This window comes from Leucopleurus acutus (assembly GCF_964270905.1).
Source record: "Leucopleurus acutus genome assembly, chromosome: 6".
In the NCBI taxonomy this organism is placed as follows: Eukaryota; Metazoa; Chordata; class Mammalia; order Artiodactyla; family Delphinidae; genus Leucopleurus; species Leucopleurus acutus.
Window position 1 is genome coordinate 99,738,138 of NC_139149.1, and position 23,038 is coordinate 99,761,175.

At 36.6% G+C, this 23,038-nt stretch overlaps 1 protein-coding gene across 1 annotated transcript in view; it reads right to left on the reverse strand.

Moving 5' to 3' along the window:
* The window catches only part of USP37 (ubiquitin specific peptidase 37), a 90,412-nt gene that overhangs the window by 27,148 nt on the left and 40,226 nt on the right, over positions 1–23,038 (reverse strand). The window contains exons 12-18 of the mRNA XM_082840657.1: positions 20,913–21,044; positions 20,630–20,753; positions 14,813–15,003; positions 6,022–6,139; positions 4,660–4,739; positions 3,070–3,234; positions 1,359–1,424 (exon numbers count right to left, since the gene is read on the reverse strand). Of these exons, the coding sequence (XP_082696783.1) occupies positions 1,359–1,424; positions 3,070–3,234; positions 4,660–4,739; positions 6,022–6,139; positions 14,813–15,003; positions 20,630–20,753; positions 20,913–21,044 (876 nt within the window). The remainder of the gene's footprint in view (positions 1–1,358; positions 1,425–3,069; positions 3,235–4,659; positions 4,740–6,021; positions 6,140–14,812; positions 15,004–20,629; positions 20,754–20,912; positions 21,045–23,038) is intronic.

Genomic DNA, 23,038 nt, shown 5'->3' on the forward strand with positions numbered 1-23,038 from the left:
TTAGAAATAGCCAATTAGCCATCTTAATTCTTCATTTCTGATTTCATGCTCACCAAGCAAAACTGAACATATTGATTTATTTATCCATGTAAATACTTTGCTGAAGGAAGGTGACACCTGGCTACTAATATACCAGGGTCAAATGTGACAAAGGACATTATAGAAGAACCAATCGTATTCTGGTTCATAGCTCAGCCTCTTTTAAGTTTGATCGGCATGACAGGTCTTCTAGGGCCTAATCATCCTTTATTGACCAACTCTCAAATTCTCATAGCAGTAAGACCCTGGAGAACAGATTGACCATGCCAAGTATAATGATGCCCAATGAAACCATCTCTTTCTTGAAGCTATAGTGATTTGGTACATAAAGAGTGCATTCCATTAATAGTTACTATATTCACAGAAGGCAGCTTGCCTGTAGTAAGGAAAAATATTCATCCTGTAAATGCATCACTTGCTCACTTTCTAAGCAGCCAAGTGGTATTGCTCATTTGTATCTTGAGAACGGGCAAGAGTATTCATATCGGTACCATTTCAGATTTCTAGTCAGTTAGTCATCTGGTTTTAATTGCACTGAAAAATAATTAACAGGAGGAAAAGAAAATAGCAATTCCCAAATGTCATTTTATGGTTATATAAGCCCCCCAAAAGCCCTTAAACAACAAAAGTGTCTCTTTTCTAAAAGTACTTTGGGACATCAAATTTTTAGAAAAACTAATTTTAAAGACAAATGACAACGAAGTCATTTAGAAATGTCTAATCAGGAACTGTGGTTCTAGTCAAATCACAGAGGAGGTATTTTAAAAAAAAAGGAATTTGTTTCCTTCTTGGAGAAACTTTTGGTCTTAAGCAAAAAACATTTGTAGAATAGCTACATTCTAATGTGTATTTGTTTTCCTGTCCCCTTTCAGAATAGCTCCAGCTCAGTGTCTAAGACAAGAAGTTCCACACTGGCTAGCAACAGGTGAAAAGATATTTTGGGATCTCCATGTGTATATTTGAAGAATGGTGCTTTTTATACCAGTAGGGGTTATTTTAACCCTTCAATCCTTAAAATCCCTCATCATTAGTCAATTTCTAGAGTTGTAGGATGAAAATATTACATACAACAGATGATTTAAGAAGTTTTAAAACAAAATTTTGAGAGGACCATCTGAACTTGATTCAGTGTTAAAAACTTGATACTCACTAAATTACAGTTTAAAGCATATTCAGGAAAATTCCAAAGTACAGTAATGCAGAGCAATTATCATGCAAAAAGAGAAACAATAAGAAAAGGGGAGGGGATAATCTTGGAAATCAGGGTAAGCCAAATCCTTAAAAATACAAATTTTGGGTACACAAGAAATATAACTCACTTTGAAGGTGTAGAAGGGCTGGTGATGCAGGAATTCACCATTTGAGAGGCTTTCAATGGTCTAGAACTATCAGAAAATTAGAAAATATATATGTATACAATTACTATTACTAAAAATATATTTAACTTATTAAATGAATTATTCTGTATTATAGTCCCTTATATATCCTCTTGAAAAGCAAACAATTATAATACTTTTAAACTAACAATAGAGGCCAAAAGAGAAAACAAAATACTTTCTCTAGGCTCTTCCTTATCTAATGATCTAAATAAACAACATTGAAAACGAAGTCAAATACAATATAAAGAGAACAACTTGGGAAATTCTCTTTGTCTCAGTTCTTTTAGGCAATAAAATAACAATAGCTCTCATTTATTGAGGACTTACTAGATGTCAGGCACTGTAGTAAGAACTCTTGTGTATTACCTCATTTAATGTTCACAACTACCCTGTTATTTTCCCTACAGACAGGTCAAGGAATTTGTTCAAAATTTTAAAGCTATCATATCACCGAGTCAGAGAGCCTGGTTTCAGGCTTGTGATCATTAAACAGCCTTGGCTAATGGTTTGAAAGTACTGCCAGAAAGAATACTAGCTCCACCAGTAGAGGGCAGTTTCCATCAAGCAAAGACATCTATTCTAATGAAAGGCCATAAGAGAAAAATCCAGAAACACTGATTCTCTGGGAACATGTTGTTATTGACTTATTGAGGCCTTTAGTGTAAATGTACATGATGTAGAATATATTTCAATTATTAATCCAAGGGGAATAATTTTTACAAAACTTCATTAATTCATGTTAGCAAATGTTCATTTGCTTTCTGTAATGTCTATTATTCCATGTCAATGAAGAGACCTGGCTCTTCCAGTTACTAACTGTATGAGCTTAAGAAAATCACTTAATTTCCTTGGATCTCCTCTGTAAAATTAAGAAAGACAAAAATCTCTAAAATCCCTTTCACCTCTAAAGCTCTAGAACTTTATGATTATACCAAACTAGTGTTCAAGTATAAAAAAGAACTACAATATATGGCTCCAAAGTAATGCAAGTACGCAGAAGAAAGAGCAACATTTAGAGAAGTCTTAAGGTTTTCCTGGCATTCATGATGACGCAAAATAGAATGTAAAAGTTACTTCTTTTCTCAAGGAAAAATTTTGAGGAGCCATTGAAGTTCTTTGCTCAAACTGGTAATAATACATTTATGAAGACACAATCTATTTTGGGGGTCCCAGCATAATATTTAATGTACTGTTTCTCAAGTTTGCATACTCCAGAGTCAGCAGAGGCATTTGTTAAAAATATTGATTCCCCAGCCCTATATCAGATTTGCTGAAACAGAACTCCTAAGGAACAAACACAGGAATCAGTATTTTTAGTGTTCAAGTGACTCTTACGATCATGCAAATTTGGTTTATATTCCCCAAATGTATCAAACTATCTTCTAGTGATCTAAAAGAGTAAGGAGCACTCCCGGAAAAGGTAATTTATTATGAAAGGCAATTAATATATGTTGCAAGTTTTTGTTTAAGCATTTTATTCAATTACTTAAATCAGGTAAAACTTAGCACAAAGTCCCAAAATAAAGCAAAATAAAAATCTCCTTCTTGGTCTGATTTTACCTGGAGTCATGTTATGTAGTTCAGTCATTCTTTTGATCAGATACTAAAAGCCTTTCTACTTCAAAAGGGAAAGAAATTCTCAAGGACTTACATTGCCATTTGTGCACTCCAACCAAGGTTGAAGGGTGGTTTTGTATTTTCAGTGCAATGAGATGAGAGGGTCAGGTATCTTGGAATGATGACTTGCTGCCCAATCTTGTTGTTAAGTGAGAGAGCAACATTGAAGCTATATCGTTTCAAATGAAGAATGAGGATCCTGAAAAACAGGAGATGATAACATTATTAGTTTATACATAATAGAGGTAGCTCTCTTACAGGTAAGAAGAGATCACTGTAACTAACCATGTTAGACAGCTTTTGATTTAAAGACTACATTAGGCTGAACTAAAGATCTGTCAAAGAACATTTACTGAATACTTGCCATGTGCTAGGCATTGTGCTAGGTACTAAGAATAAAAATAAAACACAGGCATTGGGTAGATATTAATTATTAATTGGGAGGTCTCAGTAAAATAATGTTCCTAGGAAAAAAATCAAAACACATCAGACAAGAAAACTAATTTTAGAATATTGGTATTGATAATGGATCAAATCCCTAAATTATTTATTTCAATGTTATATAGTTTACCAAAAAATGGATGTTATATAACGACAAATGGTAATTTAAAGTGTTAAACAGGACTTCCCTGGTGGCGTAGTGGTTAAGAATCCGCCTGCTAATGCAGGGGACATGGGTTCGAGCCCTGGTCTGGGAATATCCCACATGCCGCGGAGCAACTAAGCCCATGTGCCACAACTAATAAGCCTGTGCTCTAGAGTCCACGAGCCACAACTACTGAAGCCTGCACACCTAGAGCCCGTGCTCCGCAACAAGAGAAGCCACCGCAATGAGAAACCTGCTCACTGCAACTAGAGAAGGCCTGCACACAGCAACGAAGACCCAACACAGTCAAAAATAAATAAATTTATTAAAATAAATAAAGTGTTAAACAGCCCTTATGTTTGATGGTGAAAATTAATTTTTTTAAGATGACTTTTGACAAGAACTATTCTTATTTCAGTAGCACATTCTCTAGAGAAAGGTAAGAGAGAAATAAAAAGTTTTCTCCACTTATAAAAAAGTTCTATATGGGCTTCCCTGGTGGCACAGTGGTTGAGAGTCCGCCTGCCGATGCGGGGGACACGGGTTCGTGCCCCGGTCTGGGAGGATCCCACATGCCGCGGAGCAGCTGTGCCCGTGAGCCATGGCCGCTGAGCCTGCGCGTCCGGAGCCTGTGCTCCGCAACGGGAGAGGCCACAACAGTGAGAGGCCCACGTACCCAAAAAAAAAAAAAAAAAAAAAAAAAAAGTTCTATAAAATGTACATGCACAACAAATTATAATTGAGTGTTACACATTACTGAATTAAAAATTTTCTAGTAAGTCCCCATCATTATTCCAAAGTCTCATCAGCCTCGTTCTCTTGTTGCCATCTTCTTGGGACTCTCAGGTTCCTTCTCTTCTTCAACTTTCCAAATCTTCTTCCTTTCTTATACAAGAGAATTGTAGCTTTCCATTCTCTACCCTCTTCATATCTCAGCTTTGCTGACCTTCTTTACCAATCCATGTGATAAGCCTCACTTATTCAGTAATATTTGTAAGTACTTTAAAGAAGAAAAATTGAAGAGCCAATTAATTTTACCTGGGTAGCCTGTTAAATTTGTGCCTGACAAGAGCACATTTCCCACCACACTTCTCACAGGAATACTCAAGTTCTTCTGCCTGTAAAAAGACAAGAGGGAAAAATAAAGTATAAAGTTGAATTAGCACTGCCCCATTAAATGCTAATTTCTCTAGTCATACTAGTTCAGTGGAATGACAACTCCGACCAGTTTAAATTTTGTGTCTAGAATCATAAGCCTTACTAAATTAAGACCTAATCCTCAAAATATAGTTATAATATCATGCCCTGTTTCAGAATTCCTAATTTCCTTTTTTTACCAAGGAAACATCTCAATTTATGACAGTAACTAAACTATAGTAGCAGATTCTCAACCTTTTCCCCATGGATACACAAGAACCACTACCAAGAGTATATCCAGATTTTAACATTTGGCCATAGCAGAGATAAGATCACCTTCAGGTTAGGCGGAGTTCCTGGTCTGTTAGGTGTAACTCTACCCCTTTCTTATAATGGAACTCAATCTTCTGGTGACAGCCCACTAAGAACAACTGCTCTAAAAGGACCAAAGTTTGGGGTGGATATCATTACCTAGAGAAAACTGAAACAAGAAATCCTTAAAAAATGGGGGTAAAGATACACAGGAAAAGCTTCAAATTCTACGATAATAACAGGAATTATAAGGAATGACTAAAACAAAAAGAAAAGCAGAATATTTATCCTTGGGTGGAGCTGAATACTCATCATTTCAAGAACAGAGGTCTTTTTTTTTTTTTAAATCTTAGGATGACAACCCTGCCCATTTGCTACAACAAAACAAGAACCACTATTATACAGATGGCAAACTGCCATCAATTATAAGGACTGCTACACAACATGTCCAATTATGCCCCAGAAACTTTGAGTATCTGTAACAGTATAACACAAATGCAAACATTTATCTATAGCTCTGAATAAACATGACTTGTCCTTTCTGTTTCTAACATGGTACATATAACCTAAGGAGAAGCAAAAAGTATTTTTTTTCATTCCTCAGATCTTAGTATACTAACTTAGAATAGTGTCTCCAATTTTGACTCACATTACCCAATTTTAGCATATGTCACTTCCTATTATTTGTTTACAAACAAATGTTTCTAAGGTTGTCTAAAACACTTGCTGTTGAGTTAGATGTATAATCTACTTGAGCAATTAATTTTCATCTACAATCAGTTAACAACCATATTTACCAAGCTCCTAAAAAATACTATTTATAAATATTTCTCATTTGTTTCCCCTGCAACTATTTTGTCAAAACTCTGCCTTAAAGAAACCAACTTCAAATACAATTATCTATGATATATAAAATATAGTTATGTGGAAATACCAAAAGATATTATTTACCCTAAAGAAAAGATCAAGGGAATCTTGAATTGAACGAGGAGGGAGTGGCTTTTTCCTTCGAGGAAGGTCAATGGAGAGGTCATTAAACTGTTCTCTTTTGGGAATAATCTCTCCACATCTGTAAAAATAAAAGAAGACAAATATAAGAATTTAGAAGCCTAACTGTGCAATACAAAATAAATACAAATATACTTCAGAAACACTGCTCCCCCACTGAACTTATCAGGTACTGAGAGACCATGACTAGGCATGAGAAATAAACATTTAAAACTTTTCTCATGCTTACTTTAACCCTTATTAAATTTATACAGGTAAAACATCAATTGAAAGTGTTTAAGTACTTTCTTAAAATGCTAAATTTAAAATTTTTATACTTTCCAAAAAACCCCCAAACTTTAAAACACTAAAGTATAATATATATATAGAAAAGTGAACCAGTCAAAGTTGTATAGCTTGATGGATTATCAGTTAACACACACATGTAATCACCACTCAACTCAAGAAATAGAACACTATGAACTCCCTATAAGCCCCCTCACATGCCTCTTCCCAATCACTATCCCTTTCTTACTTCCAAAAGATAACTATTATCCTGACTTCCAACACAACAGTTGAGTTTTGGTTTTTTATCCAATCTGCCACTCTATGTCTTTTGATTGGAGCATGTAGTCCATTGACATTTAAGGTAATTGTTAATAGATACGTATATATTGCCATTTTAAGCCTTATTTTCCAGTTGATTCTGTTTCTTCTTTGTTCCTTTCTTTTTCTTTTTGTGGCTTGATAATTTCCTTTTATTCGATGCTTGTGTTTTCTTCTTTTTGATTTTTGTGAATCTATTGTGTTTTTGATTTGTGGTCACCCTGTTTTTTGAGTATGTTAACCCCTTCCTATATCTACTTGCTTTATTTATTTAATTTATTTATTTAAAAAAATTTTATTTATTTTGGCTGTGCCCAGTCTTAGTTGCAGCACACAGGATCTTCATTGCGGCATGTCAACTCTTAGTTGCAGCATGCATGTGGGATCTAGTTCCCCAACCAGGGATCGAACCTGGGCCCCCTGCACTGGGAGTGCAGAGTCTTAACCACTGGACCACCAGGGAAGTCCCTCTACTTGCTTTAGACTGATAGTCATACAGGCTCAAACACATTCTAAAAAACGGAATTGTCAGCCATAAAAAAAGAACGAAATAATGCTATTTGCAGCAACACGGATGCAACTAAAGATTATCATACTAAGTGAAGTAAGTCAGAAAGAGAAAGACAAATACCATATGATATCACTTACATGTGGAATCTAAAATATGACACAAATGAACCTATCTATGAAACAGAAACAGAATCACGGACATAGATAACAGACTGGTGGTTGTCAAGGGGGAGGGGGTTGGGGGGAAGGATAGTGTGGGAGGTTGGGGTTAGCAGATGTAAGCTACTATATATAGAATGGATAAACAAGGTCCCACTGTATACAGCACAGGGGACTACAGTCAATATCCTATGATAAACCATAATGAAAAAGAATATAAAAAAATGTATATATGTATAACTGAATCACTTTGCTGTACAGCAGAAATTAACACAACACTGTAAAATAACTATACTTCAGTAAAAAAAATATACAAACAGCTCATACAGCTCAATATCAAAAAAACAAACGAACAATCAAAAAATGGGCAGAAGACCTAAACAGACATTTCTCCAAAGAAGACACAAAGATGGCCAAAAGGCACATGAAAAGATGCTCAACATCGCTAATTATCAAAGAAATGCAAATCAAAACTACAATGAGGTATCACCTCACACTGGTCAGAATGGCCATCATCAAAAAGTCTATGAATAATAAATGCTGCAGGGGGTGTGGAGAAACAGGAACCCTCCTACACTATTTGTGGGAATGTAAACTGCTGCAGCCAGTATGCAGAACAGTATGCAGGTTCCTTAAAAAACTAAAAATAGGGCTATCATGTGATCTTGTGATCCCACTCCTGGCCATATATCCAGAGAAAACCATAATTCGAAAAGATACATGTACCCCAATGTTCACTGCAGCACTATTTACAATACCCAAGACATGGAAGCAACCTAAGTGTCCCCTGGCAGATGAATAAATAAAGATGTTAGATATCTATACAATGGAATACTACTCAGCCATTAAAAAAAGAAATAACGCCATTTGCAGCAATGTGGATGGACCTAGGTTTAATCATACCAAGTGAAGTAAGCCAGACAAAAACAAGTATCATATGATATCACTTATATGTGGAATCTAGAAGAACAAAAAAGATACAAATGAATTTATTTCCAAAACAGAAAGACTCACAGACACAAAAAACAAACTTATGGTTACCAAAGGGGAAAGGGGTGTGGGGGGAGGGATAAATGAGGAGGCTGGGATTAACATATACACACTACTATGTATAAAATAGATAACCAACAAGGACCTACTATATAGCACAGGGAACTATACCCAATATTATGTAATAATCTATAAGGAAAAAGAATCTGTAAAAGAATATACACATATAACTGAATCACTATGCTATATACCTGAAAGTTACATGATACTGTAAATAACTATACTTCAATAAAAAATTTTTAAAAAAACAGTTGAGTTTTACCTTTTCTGAACCTTACATAAATGGAACCATACAGAATGTTTTCTTTTAACTAGCTTATTTTGTTCAACATGATTATAAGATTCAACCATGCTTGTTGCAAATGGCTATAGCCCATTTTTCATTGTTGCCTAGTATTAAGCTGTATGAGCATGCCACAATTTTTCCATATTGATGGACATCTGGACTATTTCCAGTTTTTGACTAAATGAACAATGTGTCAAATTGAAAATACTATGTGTTCTCAGTAAGCGTGTAGGCAGCTCTGTTCGGTAGCAGAATTGTTTGGATACATTTTATAGAATTTCAGAAAATGGGCTCAGAGATCAAAACATCATATTCAATTTACCTGGAAGCCAACTTATTTCTTTTACTTAGTTTTAGTTGACTGTTTTTCATTTTGTCTGCATTATCAGCATTTTTAGTAATATTCATTTTCCTGTCCCAGTTCTCTATTGCAACAGTTGAAGACTAGGGACTGTAAGAATACATCTGTTCTTCATTAAATAAACATTTATTGAGTGCCTCTCTCCTAGGCAGAATTCTAAGATGACCCTTGCCCTTCCTTGTATAATTCTATCCCCTTTGAGTGTGGGAGGACTGTGATTATGATGAGCTATCACTCCCATGATGATGTTACTTTACATGGCAAAAGAGATTTTGCAGATATAATTAATGTTATTAATCTTAACTGTAGAGTTCATCAAAAAGGAGATTATCTGAATGGTTGAGGCCTTATTACATAAACTCTTTAAATCTGGGTCTAGAGGTCTCAAACAGAGGAAGTCACAGATTAAAAGTCAGAGACATGTACTGCTGGCCTGAAGAAAGCAAATAGCACTGTTGTGAACTTCCTATAGAGGCCACATGGCAAGAAACAATAGGCAACCTTTAGGAAATGAGTTGCCCCAGTCAACAGCTAACAAAAAAATGGGGACCTTAGTACTACAACTGAAAGGAACTAAATTCTGCTCACAACCTTAATGAGCTTAGAAGGGGACTCCAGCCAACACCTTGATTTCAGCTTTCTGATACCTGAGCAAAGAACTCAGCCATACCCTGCCTAGACTTCTGACCTACAGAACTGAGTTAAGTGGATGTTGTTTTAAGCTGCTAAGTTTGGGACAATTTGTTATGCATCACTGAATATGTCTCCTATATGCTGAAACTGTTCTTGGCACTGGGGTTGTAGCAGAGAACAAACCAAGACAAAAATATGTCCCGTCATGAAGCTTTCATTATACTGGAGAAGAGATACAATAAAAATACATACATAAGTAAAATATATAGTATGCTAGGTAAGTGTTAAAGAAGAAAAAGAAAGTATAGAAGAGGGAAGCAAAAGATGAGAGTAGATGGCTGGAATTTTAGATATGGTAGCAAGAAAATGCCTCACTGAGCAAGTGATTTTTACATAAAGATATGGAGAAGGGAGGGCACTAGCTATGTGATAATATGGGGAAAGAGAAACAGTAAGTGAAAAGGCTGTGAGGTACCAGGATCCTGGCATTTTAAAATTTTATTTATTTATTTGTTGTACGCGGGCCTCTCACTGTTGTGGCCTCTCCCATTGCGGAGCACAGGCTCCGGACGTGCAGGCTCAGCGGCCATGGCTCACGGGCCCAGCCGCTCCACGGCATGTGGGATCTTCCCGGACCGGGGCACGAACCTGCATCCCCTGCATCGGCAGGCAGACTCTTAACCACTGCGCCACCAGGGAAGCCCTGGCATTTTTTTTAAAAAGCAAGAAGGACTTCCCTGGTGGCACAGCTGTTAAGAATCTGTCTGCCAGCACTATTTACAATAGCCAGGACATGGAAGGAACCTAAATGTCCATCGACGGAAGCACAGATAAAGAAGATGTGGCACATATATACAATGGAATATTACTCAGCCATAAAAAAGAATGAAATAATGCCATTTGCAGCAACATGGATGCACCTAGAGACTGTCATATTGAGTGAAATAAGTCAGACAGAAAAAGACAAATATCATATGATATTGCTTATATGTGGAATCTGAAAAATATGGTACAAATGAAGCTATTTACAAAACAGAAGTAGAGTCACATATGCAGAAAACAAACTTATGGTAACCAAGGGGGAAAAGTGGGGGGGATAAGTTGGAAGACTGGGATTTACATATACACACTACTATATAAAACAGATAACTAGTAAGAACCTACTATATAGCACAGGGAACTCTACTCAATACTCTGTAATGACCTATATGGGAATAGAATCAAAAGAGAGTGGATGTATGTATATGTATAACTGATACACTTTGCTGTATGGCAGAAACTAACAAAACACTGTATATCAACTATACTCTAATAAAAGTTAATTTAAAAAAGAAAAAAAAAAGAATCTGTCTGCCAATGCAGAGGACACGGGTTCGACCCCTGGTCTGGGAAGATCCCACATGCCATGAAGCAACTAAGCCCGTGTGCCACAACTACTGAGGCTGCGCTCTAGAGCCCACGAGCCACAACTACTGAAGCCCGTGTGCCTAGAGCCTGTACTCCACAACAAGAATCCACCACAATGAGAAGCCCCACACACCACAATGAAGAGTAGCCCCCACTCACCGCAACTAGAGAAAGCCCATGCGCAGCCACGAAGACCCAATGCAGCCATAAATAAATAAATAAATAAATAAATAAAAACAAATAAAGCAAGAAAGCTAGTTTGGTTCGAACAGAATGAGCAAGGGGAAAGAGTGATAAGAGATGAAGTAAGAGAGTTAACTGGGAGAGAGGGGTTGCTGAAAGGCAAATCTTACGGAGTTTTGTAGATCATGGCAAGAATTTCAGCTTTTATTTTAAGGGTTATGAGCAGAGGACCGACATGAACTAATGTCCATTTTAAATGGATCACTTTGGCTAATGTGTTTAAAATAGACTACAGAGAGACAAGGGCAGAAACACAGTGATCAGTCAGAAGGTATTGCAACAATCCAGTCAAGAGATGATGGTGGTTTGGACCACAGCGGTGTCAGTGGAGGTAGTAAAAAGAGGTCAGATTCTGGTTGTATTTTTAAGGAAAAGCTCAAAGGATTTGCTGACATATGGGATGTAGGGGTGCAAGAGAAAGAAAAGAAAAGTTAAGAAATACCACACTGCTGTACTGATAAACTCTAAGTACTGAACTGTCATTACTGAGATAGGGAAGACTGCAGAAGGAGGTTTTATGGGGGATTATTAAGTACTTAGTTTTAGATGTTTTAAGTTCTTTAAATGGAGAATTCATACAAATTCTTCATATTCAAGAATATATTACTAATATATTGAAATGGCTTATAATCATCGAAAACCAGTCAATCTAAACTATAACAGTTTAAAAAAATTAAGTACATTTGGCAAACAGGTCAAACTAACTTACAGCCAGATGGGACAGAGGCTAAACATGGAAAATTACAATTCAGGGATAAGGCGTATAGAATCTTCCTTCAGCCAGAAACTATTTTATCTTTAAGGAGTTGTCTTAAAGAAAATGACTAATAAAGCAACTAAGGCAAGGCCTTCGAGGAGGTAGTTGTACTGCTGCTGCAGCCCCGGAGAACCTTGTTACCTCCTGGACTTGCCAACTCTTGGGTCACTGTTCAGTCTGGATGCCTGGCATTCAGCTTCATGCTTACACACTGTGAGCCAGGTCACTTCATGCACTGGTACACACACCTCAACTGCACACCCAATATTTGGGTGCTGCATAACTGGAATGGCTGACTGATGCTGTTGGCTCAGTGAAGCAGGCATCACTTTGACATAGTTTTCTTTCTTCCTGTGATGCCTGTGGCCATTTCTACCACAGGCAACAGAAATTTTCCTATCAAAAGAAACTTGGTTGACACCCCACAGTTAAATGAAATATTAACAGTGACAAACTGCTTCTCTCTCTGACTTGAACAAATTTTGTTTGGAAAGTGCATTAGAAGAAACGGAGGGATGGCTATCATACTGTGGGCTCTCTAGCTTTTGCAAGACGATGAACTGTATTTCTAAGACCCAGACCTTTTCTTTAAAAAATAATTTATCGGGCTTCCCTGGTGGCGCAGTGGTTGAGAGTCCACCTGCCGATGCAGGGGATGCGGGTTCGTGCTGCGGTCCGGGAAAATCCCACATGCCGCGGAGCGGCTGGGCCTGTGAGCCATGGCTGCTGAGCCTGCACGTCTGGAGCCTGTGCTCCGCAACGGGAGAGACCACAACAGTGAGAGGCCCGCGTACCGCAAAAAAAAAAAAAAAAAAATTTATCCACTAGGGGGAAAAAAAACACTGAAGAAACCATGAAGATAAAAAATGTCACAGACTAATGATGCAAAACTACTGTCTTGTAGTGTCCATGTGAATGTTCAAAATTATAGTAAAAAATACTAGAGTGTTATAGCTGGAAGAGACCTCAGTGAGCACTATCATTTTGAGCAGCCTAAGAAAAATAAATAAAGGGGACTTCCCTGGTGGTGCAGTGGTTAAGAATCTGCCTGCCATGCAGGTGACATGGGTTCGATCCCTGGTCCGGGAAGATCCTACATGCCAGGGGCAACTAAGTCCGTGTGCCACAACTACTCAGCCTGTGCTCTAGAGCCCACGAGCCACAACTACTGAGCCCATGTGCCAAAACTACTGAAGCCAGCGCACCTAGAGCCCAAGCTCTGCAACAAGAGAAGCCACTGCAATGAGAAGCCCGCACAGTGCAAGGAAGAGTAGCTCCTGCTCACTGCAACTAGAGAAAGCCCGCGCACAGCAATGAAGACCCAATGCAGCCAAAAAATAAATAAAAATTAAAGAAAAAAGAAAAATAAATAAATATGAAAGACAGAGAATGAAGAGCCATCATATGGCTGTTGAGTATTCCTAAAGAAAATTCCAGAACAAATGGAAGAGAAGCAGTGTGTAGAGAATAGTTTTTCTGAACTGAAAAAAATCCCAAATCTTCAGATGAAAAAGCCCCATCATGTTAAATGCAAAATGCATGAAAAAGGGTCAATACCTAGATGTAAATTAGTGAAACTCTGAATTTCAAAAATTAAGAATATCACAGATTTTCAGGAAGGAAAAGATTATCAACAAAATCGACTTCTTCTAAGTGTCAGAGTAACAGGATATGATGGGACAGTATATGTAGTATGTTGAGGGGGAAGGCTGTGTCTCACTTAATAATTCTGTATTAAGTCATGTGTGAAAGCCACAGAATTAATTCTCATTTATACGTGGACTCTGAAGAATTCCACTCTCTGAAAAAAAATGTATTCAGAGATGTACTACTGATAACTGGAAGATTAATCAAAATAGAACCTTTTAATGTCAAGTACCTGGTAGAGAGTTCTGATAATGAGTATGGAAATTAATTAAATGTAGAAGGTAAGTCTCAATAGTTAATGTAAACATGGTTAAAAAGCATTGCAAAAATTAAAAATAATTCACATTTTAATGTATCTTGTAAAAAAAAAACCCATTTTTTATAAAAACAATTTGGTTCAACAAAATAAGCGACTAATAGGAGGGAGTCTTTTCAGGGAAAAAAAGATGAGGGCTTCCCTGGTGGTGGAGTAGTTAAGAATTTGCCTGCCAATGCTGGGGACATGGGTTCGAGCCCTGACCCGGGAAGATCCCACACACTGCAGAGCAACTAAGCCCATGCGCCACAACTACTGAGCCTGAGCTCTAGAGCCTGCGAGCCACAACTACTGAATTCCGCACGCCTAGAGCCCGTGCTCCGCAACAAGAGAAGCCACCGCAGTGAGAAACCTGTGCACCACGATGAAGAGCAGTCCCTGCTCGCCGCAACTAGAGAAAGCCTGCGAGCAGCAACAAAGATCCAACTCAACCAAAAATTAATAAATTAATTAATAATAATAAAAAAAAGACGAACAAGTATTCTCGAAGAGCTTGATTTTCCACACAGTGATAAAAAGGAAAAAAACCACACACATAGTAACACACACTCAAAAGGCAGAGCAAAATTAACCATTTAGTCAGCACTAAAGCATTTGACAAACTAAGTTCACTTTAGTTCTCACCCCACCAAGCATTCTTATAGATGATAAAGACACTGAACAAAGATATTTATACTCATGACACAGGAATGAAGATAAGAATTAAAACCTTCTAGAAGAGTTTTAGTCACTTGCTGTAAAGAATTAAAAGGGAAAAGAGTTCTCTTAGAGACTACTTACGCTTTACAGATGATGGAGTGCTGAACTTCAAACTCCAAATTACTAATAACAGGGCAAGTGTATACTCTAGTAGCTGAAATATCTGGTGAATTTTCTTCTCCAGGAACAGGTTCAGTCTTCCAGGTTTTATTTAATTTTTCCATATCCTCTTTCAGCTGGTCTAAGCACTGACTTAAAAATTCATGAGCGTCCTAAGAAGGCATAATATCCTTAATAAGGTCAAAACATTTCTTGTCACAACAATAGCTTATTAACACTGTGATCTATACGAGTAAAGCACTTGCAAGTCAAAAACACGTGTGGAAAAAGGCCAGATTTACTCTAATGATTTTGCGGTACATATTTTGTGGAAACAAAACAAAATGACAAACGACATATTTTATATTCCTAAGTTAGATTAGCATAACTAATAAATGAATCACTCCTTCATTTGTTTTTTAAAAATAGAGTGATTTTTCTAAAATAGCCTTTGTAGCTAAAATAGTCCAAGGTCCTACAGTGGCAAACCACATCTATATTACTAATATATGATAAAATACACAGAAGAGTCATACTGAACCTTACCAAAGTCCTCAGGTTTTCCAACCTGTGATGAACACACATACACAAATCTCATTTTAAAATAAAACTGGGTAACACGCTAAAATCATTTCAATTTTCCCTATCTCTAAGGTGTTTAAAAACAATTAGACCAGCCTCTTAGATAGCTTCATCCACCAGAGAACAGACAGCAGAAGCAAGAAGAACTACAATCCTGCAGCCTGTGGAACAAAAACCACATTCACAGAAAGATAGACAAGATGAAAAGGCAGAGGGCTATGTACCAGATGAAAGAACAAGATAAAACCCCAGAAAAACAACTAAATGAAGTGGAGATAGGCAACCTTCCAGAAAAAGAATTCAGAATAATGACAGTGAAGATGATCCAGGACCTCAGAAAAAGAATGGAGGCAAAGATTGAGAAGATGCAAGAAATGTTTAACAAAGATCTAGAAGAATTAAAGAACAAACAAACAGATGAACAATACAATAAGTGAAATGAAAAATACCCTAGAAGGGATCAATAGCAGAATAACTGAGGCAGAAGAATGGATAAGTGACCTGGAAGACAGAATGGTAGAATTCACTGCTGCGGAACAGAATCAAGAAAACAGAATGATAAGAAATGAAGACAGCCTAAGAGACCTCTGGGACAACATTAAACGCAACAACATTCACATTATAGGGGTCCAAGAAGGAGAAGAGATAGAGAAAGGATGTGAGAAAATATTTGAAGAGATTATAGTCGAAAACTTCCCTAACATGGGAAAGGAAATAGCCACCCAAGTCCAGGAAGTGTAGACAGTCCCATACAGGATAAACCCAAGGAGAAACACACCGAGACACATAGTAATCAAGTTGGCAAAAATTTAAGACAAAAATTACTGAGAGCAGCAAGGAAAAAATGACAAATAACATACAAGGGAACTCCCATAAGGTTAACAGCTGATTTCTCAGCAGAAACTCTACAAGCTAGAAGGGAGTGGCATGATATACTTAAAGTGATGAAACGAAAGAACCTACAACCAAGATTACTCTACCCAGCAAGGATCTCATTCAGATTTGATGGAGAAATCAAAAGCTTTACAGACAAGCAAATGCTAAGAGAATTCAGCACCACCAAACGAGCTCTACAACAAATGCTAAAGGAACTTCTCTAAGTGGGAAATACAAGAGAGGAAAAGGACGTACAAAAACAAACCCAAAACAATTAAGAAAATGGTAATAGGAACACACATATCGATAATTACCTTAAACGTGAATGGATTAAATGCTCCAACCAAAAGACACAGGCTTACTGAATGGATACAAAAACAAGACGCACATATATGCTGTCTACACGAGACCCACTTCAGACCTAGGGACACATACAGACTGAAAGTGAGGGGATGGAAAAAGATATTCCATGCAAATGGAAATCAAAAGAAAGCTGGAGTAGCAATACTCATATCAGATAAAATAGACTTTAAAATAAATGTTACAAGAGACAAGGAAGGACACTACGTAATGATCAAGGGATCAATCCAAGAAGAAGATATAACAATTAAAAATATATATGCACCCAACATAGGAGCACCTCAATACATAAGGCAACTGCTAACAGCTATAAAAGAGGAAATCAACAGTAACACAATAATAGTGGGGGAGTTTTAACACCTCACTTACACCAATGGACAGATCATCCAAACAGAAAATTAATAAGGGCCACAAGCTTTAAATGACACAATAGACCAGATAGATTTAATTCATATTTATAGGACATTCCATCCAAAAACAGCAGATTACACTTTCTTCTCAAGTGCGCACAGAACATTCTCCAGGATAGATCACATCTTGGGTCACAAATCAAGCCTCAGTAAATTTAAGAAAACTGAAATCATATCAAGCATCTTCTCTGACCACAACGCTATGAGATTAGAAATCAATTACAGGGAAAAAAAACGTAAAAAACACAAACACATGGAGATTGAACAATACATTACTAAATAACCAAGAGATCACTGAAAAAAGCAAAGAGGAAATCAAAAAATACCTAGAGACAAATGACAATGAAAACATGACAATCCAAAACCTATGGGATGTGGCAAAAGCAGTTCTAAGAGGGAAGTTTATAGCTATACAAGCCTACCTCAAGAAACAAGAAAAATCTCAAATAAACAATCTAACCTTACACCTAAAGGAACTAGAGAAAGAAGAGCAAACAAAATGCAAAGTTAGCAGAAGGAAAGAAATCATAAAGATCAGAGCAGAAATAAATGAAATAGAAAACAATAGCAAAGATCAATAAAACTAAAAGCTGGTTCTTTGAGAAGATAAACAAAATTGATAAACCATTAGCCAGACACATCAAGAAAAAGAGGGAGAGGACTCAAATCAATAAAATTAGAAATGAAAAAGGAGAAGTTACAACAGACACCGCAGAAATACAAAGCATCCTAAGAGACTACTACAAGCAACTCTATGCCAATAAAATGGACAACCTGGAAGAAATGGACGAATTCTTAGAAAGGTATAACCTTCCAAGACTGAACCAGGAAGAAATAGAAAATACGAACAGACCAATCACAAGTAATGAAATTGAAACTGTGATTAAAAATCTTCCAACAAATAAAAGTCCAGGACCAGATGGCTTCACAGGTGAATTCTATCAAACATTTAGAGAAGAGCTAACACCCATCCTTCTCAAACTCTTCCAAAAAATTGCAGAGGAAGGAACACTCCCAAACACATTCTATGAGGCCACCATCACTCTGATACCAAAACCAGACAAAGATTCTACAAAAAAAGAAAATTACAGTCAATATCACTGATGAATATTGATGCAAAAATCCTCAACAAAATACTAGCAAACAAAATTCAACAACACATTAAAAGGATCATACATCATGAGCAAGTGGGATTTAACCCAGGGATGCAAGGATTCCTCAATATATGCAAATCAATCAATGTGATACACCATATTAACAAATTGAAGAAGAAAAACCATATGATCAGCTCAATAGATGCAGAAAAAGTTTTTGACAAATTCAACACCCATTTATGATACAAGCTCTCCAGAAAGTGGGCATAGAGGGAAACTACCTCAACATAATAAAGGCCATATATGACAAACCTACAGCAAACATCATTCTCAATGGTGAAAAATTGAAAGCATTTCCTCTAAGATCAGGAACAAGACAAGAATGTCCACTCTCGCCACTATTATTCAACATAGTTTTGGAAGTCCTACCCATGGCAATCAGAGAAGAAAAAGAAATAAAAGGAATACAAATTGGAAAAGGAGAAGTAAAACTGTCACTCTTTGCAGATGACATGATACTAGACATAGGGAATCCTAAAGATGCCACCAGAAAACTACTAGAGCTAATCAGTGAATTTGGGAAAGCTGCAGGATACAAAATTAATGCACAGAAATCTCTTTCATTCCTATACACTAATGATGAAAAATCTGAAAGAGAAATTAAGGAAACACTTTCATTTACCATTGCAACAAAAAGAATAAAATACCTAGGAATAAACCTACCTAGGGAGACAAAAGACCTGTATGTAGAAAACTATAAGACACTGATGAAAGAAATTAAAGTTGATACCAACAGATGGAGAGACATACCATGTTCTTAGATCAGAAGAATCAATATTGTGAAAATGACTATACTACCCAAAGCCATCTACAGATTCAATGCAATCCCTATCAAATTACCAATGGCATTTTTTACGGAGCTAGAACAAAAAATTTAAAATGTGTATGGAGACAGAAAAGACCCCAAATAGCCAAAGCAGTCTTGAGGGAAAAAAACGGAGCTGGAGGAATCAGACTCCCTGACTTCAGACTATACTACAAAGCTACAGTAATCAAGACAATATAGTACTGGCACAAAAATAGAAATATAGATCAATGGAACAAGATAGAAAGCTCAGAGATAAACCCACACACCTATGGTCAACTAATCTAGGACAAAGGAGGCAAGGATATACAATGGAGAAAAGACAGTCTCTTCAATAAATGGTGCTGGGAAAACTGGACAGCTACATGTAAAAGAATGAAATTAGAACACTCCCTAACACCATACACAAAAGTAAACTCAAAATGGATTAGAGACCTAAATGTAAGACCAGACACTATAAAACTCTTAGAGGAAAACATAGGAAGAACACTCTTTGCCATAAATCACAGCAACATCTTTTTTGATCCACCTCCTAGAGTAATGGAAATAAAAACAAAAATAAACAAATGGGACCTAATGAAACTTCAAAGCTTTTGCACAGCAAAGGAAACTGTAAACAAGACGAAAAGACAACCCTCAGAATGGGAGAAAATATTTGCCAACGAATCAACGGACAAAGGATTAATCTCCAAAATATATAAACAGCTCATGCAGCTCAATATTAAAAAAACAAACAACCCAATCCAAAAATGGGCAGAAGACCTAAATAGACATTTCTCCAAAGAAGACATAAAGATGGCCAGGAAGCATATGAAAAGCTGCTCAACATCCCTAATTATTAGAGAAATGCAAATCAAAACTACAATGAGGTACCACCTCACACCAGTTAGAATGGGCAGCATCAGAAAATCTACAAACAACAAATGCTGGAGAGGGTGTGGATAAAAGGTAACCCTCTTGCACTGTTGGTGGGAATGTAAATTGATACAGCCACTATGGAGAACAGTATGGACGTTCCTTAAAAAACTAAAATTAGAATTACCATATGACCCAGCAATCCCACCACTGGGCATATACCCAGAGAAAACCATAATTGAAAAAGACACAAGCACCCCAATGTTCATCACAGCACTATTTACAATAGCCAGGTCATGGAAGCAACCTAAATGCCCTTCGACAGACAAATGGATAAAGAAGATGTGGTACATATATACAATGGAATATTACTCAGCCATAAAAAGGAATGAAATTGGGTCATTTGTAGAGGTGTGGATGGACCTACAGACTGTCACACAGAGTGAAGTCAGAAAGAGAAAAACAAATATCGTATGTTAACGCATATATGTGGAACCTAGAAAAATGGTACAAATGAACCAGTTTACAGGGCAGAAATTGAGACACAGATGTAGAGAACAAACGTATGGACACCAAGGAGGGAAAGTGGCAGGGGGTGGTGGTGTGCTGAAATGGGAGATTGGGATTGATATGTATACACTGATGTATATAAAATGGATGACTAATAAGAACCTGCTGTATAAAAAAATAAATAAAATTCAAAAATCAAAAAAAAAGAAATGGAAAAAATTTAAAAATAAAAACAATTAGTACTCACATTCTGCATATAACCAGAGAATCTCTCTGCTGTAGCTGAAATGGCATTTTTAACCTTCTTGAGTAAATCTTTTTTCGTCTCTGAATTACAGATATCTTTTTTAACAAGCAAGTGTGCAAAGCGCCTGGTAAAAGAGACAAGTTTAGCAGGTTTTACAAAACACTGGATGGTATTATATTTTAAGGACTGCTAACAATGGCACATAAAATTTTAAGTGTCTAATACTCCATTATTCTATAATAAATAAGGTAAAAATGTTACTCAGTAAGTACATAACAGTTACCTGATGAGTGCGTTGAGTGGAATTTTCTTCCATGGGATACCTTGCTTGAGCAAGTCATTTGCAAATGATTGGAGTGAAAACAGAGACTGTAAAATAGCATTCATATAGCAGGTATTTCCCAAATTGGAGAAGCTGAAAATGAAAGAAATAGTACTTTTGAAGACAACAGTAGTTCCTGAAGTATGTTCATCTGAGCAGGGGTTCTCCACTATAGCATGCATCAGAATCACCTGGAGGGTTTGTTAAAATACATATTGCTGGGCCCCAACTCCAGAGTTTCTGATTCTGTAGGTCTGGACAGGGAAGGTGCAAAAAATGTGCACTTCTAACAGGATCCCAGTTGATACTGATGCAGTATAACATTAATATAACTTAGTTTCATCTCAAGGAAAATTACACATTTTCAAATGAATGCTAAAAAGGACTGGGGACTTACCCAGAATATATATATGCTTAATGGGTACCGCCAAACATTATTCCAAAGTACATATTTAAAAAAAACTTTTGCTTGGAAATATTCTCAAACTTTCAGAAAAGTTGCACAGAATAATATTCTTTACCTAGATTCACCAATTGTTAACCCTTTTGTACTCTGTGCTTTATCATTTAACACCTCTCTCTCTATATTTTTCCTGAACCATCTGAGAACAGGCTGCACAGATCATACCCATTTAGTTCTAAATACTTCAGGGTTTATTTCAAAAGAACGAGAACATTCTCTTATATAACCAGAGTACAGTTACAAGCATTATAAAATTTAGTGCTAACATAATACTCTTATCTAATATACCTTCTTTAATCCAATTTTGTCAATTGACCCCATGTTTCTTCACAGCATTTTTTTCTCCCTAAGCACAAGATTCAGTCCAGGATAACATAATGCATTTAGTTTTCATGTCTCTTTAGTTTTCTTCAATCTGGAATAATTCTTACATTTGGACTCAACTCTATCATGTTGTTATAATTTTACTTATCTATTTGGTGTGTTTTAGAAATATTTCTTTTGGTTTTAAGAAAGCCTTTTTTAAAAGTGGTTATATCTGTATTTGTACTTTTTTATAGTGCTCATAACCCTTGTTTTTTAAGTTTTTTTTTTACTATCTAGTCTGTCCATTTTAAATAGTACTCTTCCCTGTAACCAGTGCTGCAAACAACCAAGATCCAGACCTATATTCAATATTTAGAAACTTAGTATTTGAATTTCTCTTTCTGAGAGTGATTTTTTTCTGTGCTTCATCTAAGTCTTTTACTCCTATATATTCTTTTTTCATGAAATCTCTTAAGCCTCTTGTCCCTGGCTCTCAGCACCCACAGGCTTAAAGCAGTGGGAAACAGGAACACTGCTAGAATCTGCTTTGCTTCTCTACCTAGAAAGTAGTTTAAAGGTGATGGTATTCTTTGTTTCCTAGAATGCTAAAGGTTATATGTGTTTTTCTTTGAACTCCTCATACTTTTTATGTTTTGTGGGGGATTTGTGAGGAATACTGGAATTAGGTAGCCTCCATTATCCTCTAGACTTGGCAGTTTTCTACTCGGTATTTTTATTTGTTTGTTTTTTAAGGAGTCCTTAGTCCTGGGTATTTAGCTTACTTGAAATACTGCACTCAAATTCCTGCAAGAAGTCTGAAAAAAGGAAAGTTGGGTACAGGTAGTATACAGAAATTAAAGAAACACTGGAGGTAGAGAGGGAGCCTGGAGCACCAAGGGTAACTCAAGGATATCTAAGGACTCAGAAGGATATGAATGACAGAGACCAAAAGTACACTATAAAATACATAGGAGGAGGCACTAAGAAGATGGGCCAAGTAAGATCAAGGTAGATAGAAATAAGATATGGATGAAAAATGTTCACAAAATAGGACAGACTAATATAAAAACGTTGTCTGGTAAGGAAGCAGCAAGATAATAATTTGAGGCAGAACAATTAGAATGAAGAAGAAAGGAAATTAAGAATTAAACTGGATGGTAAACATTTTAGAAGACAAAGCAAAAAAGAAGAGGCTCAGAGAAGAACAGTAAGTACAGAAGAAAGTGAAATGTTTTCACTACAAGCTTTATGTTTTTTTCTGCTAAAATATGAGGCAAATAAACTACTATGGATAAACCAAACTGGCAGACACCAGTCA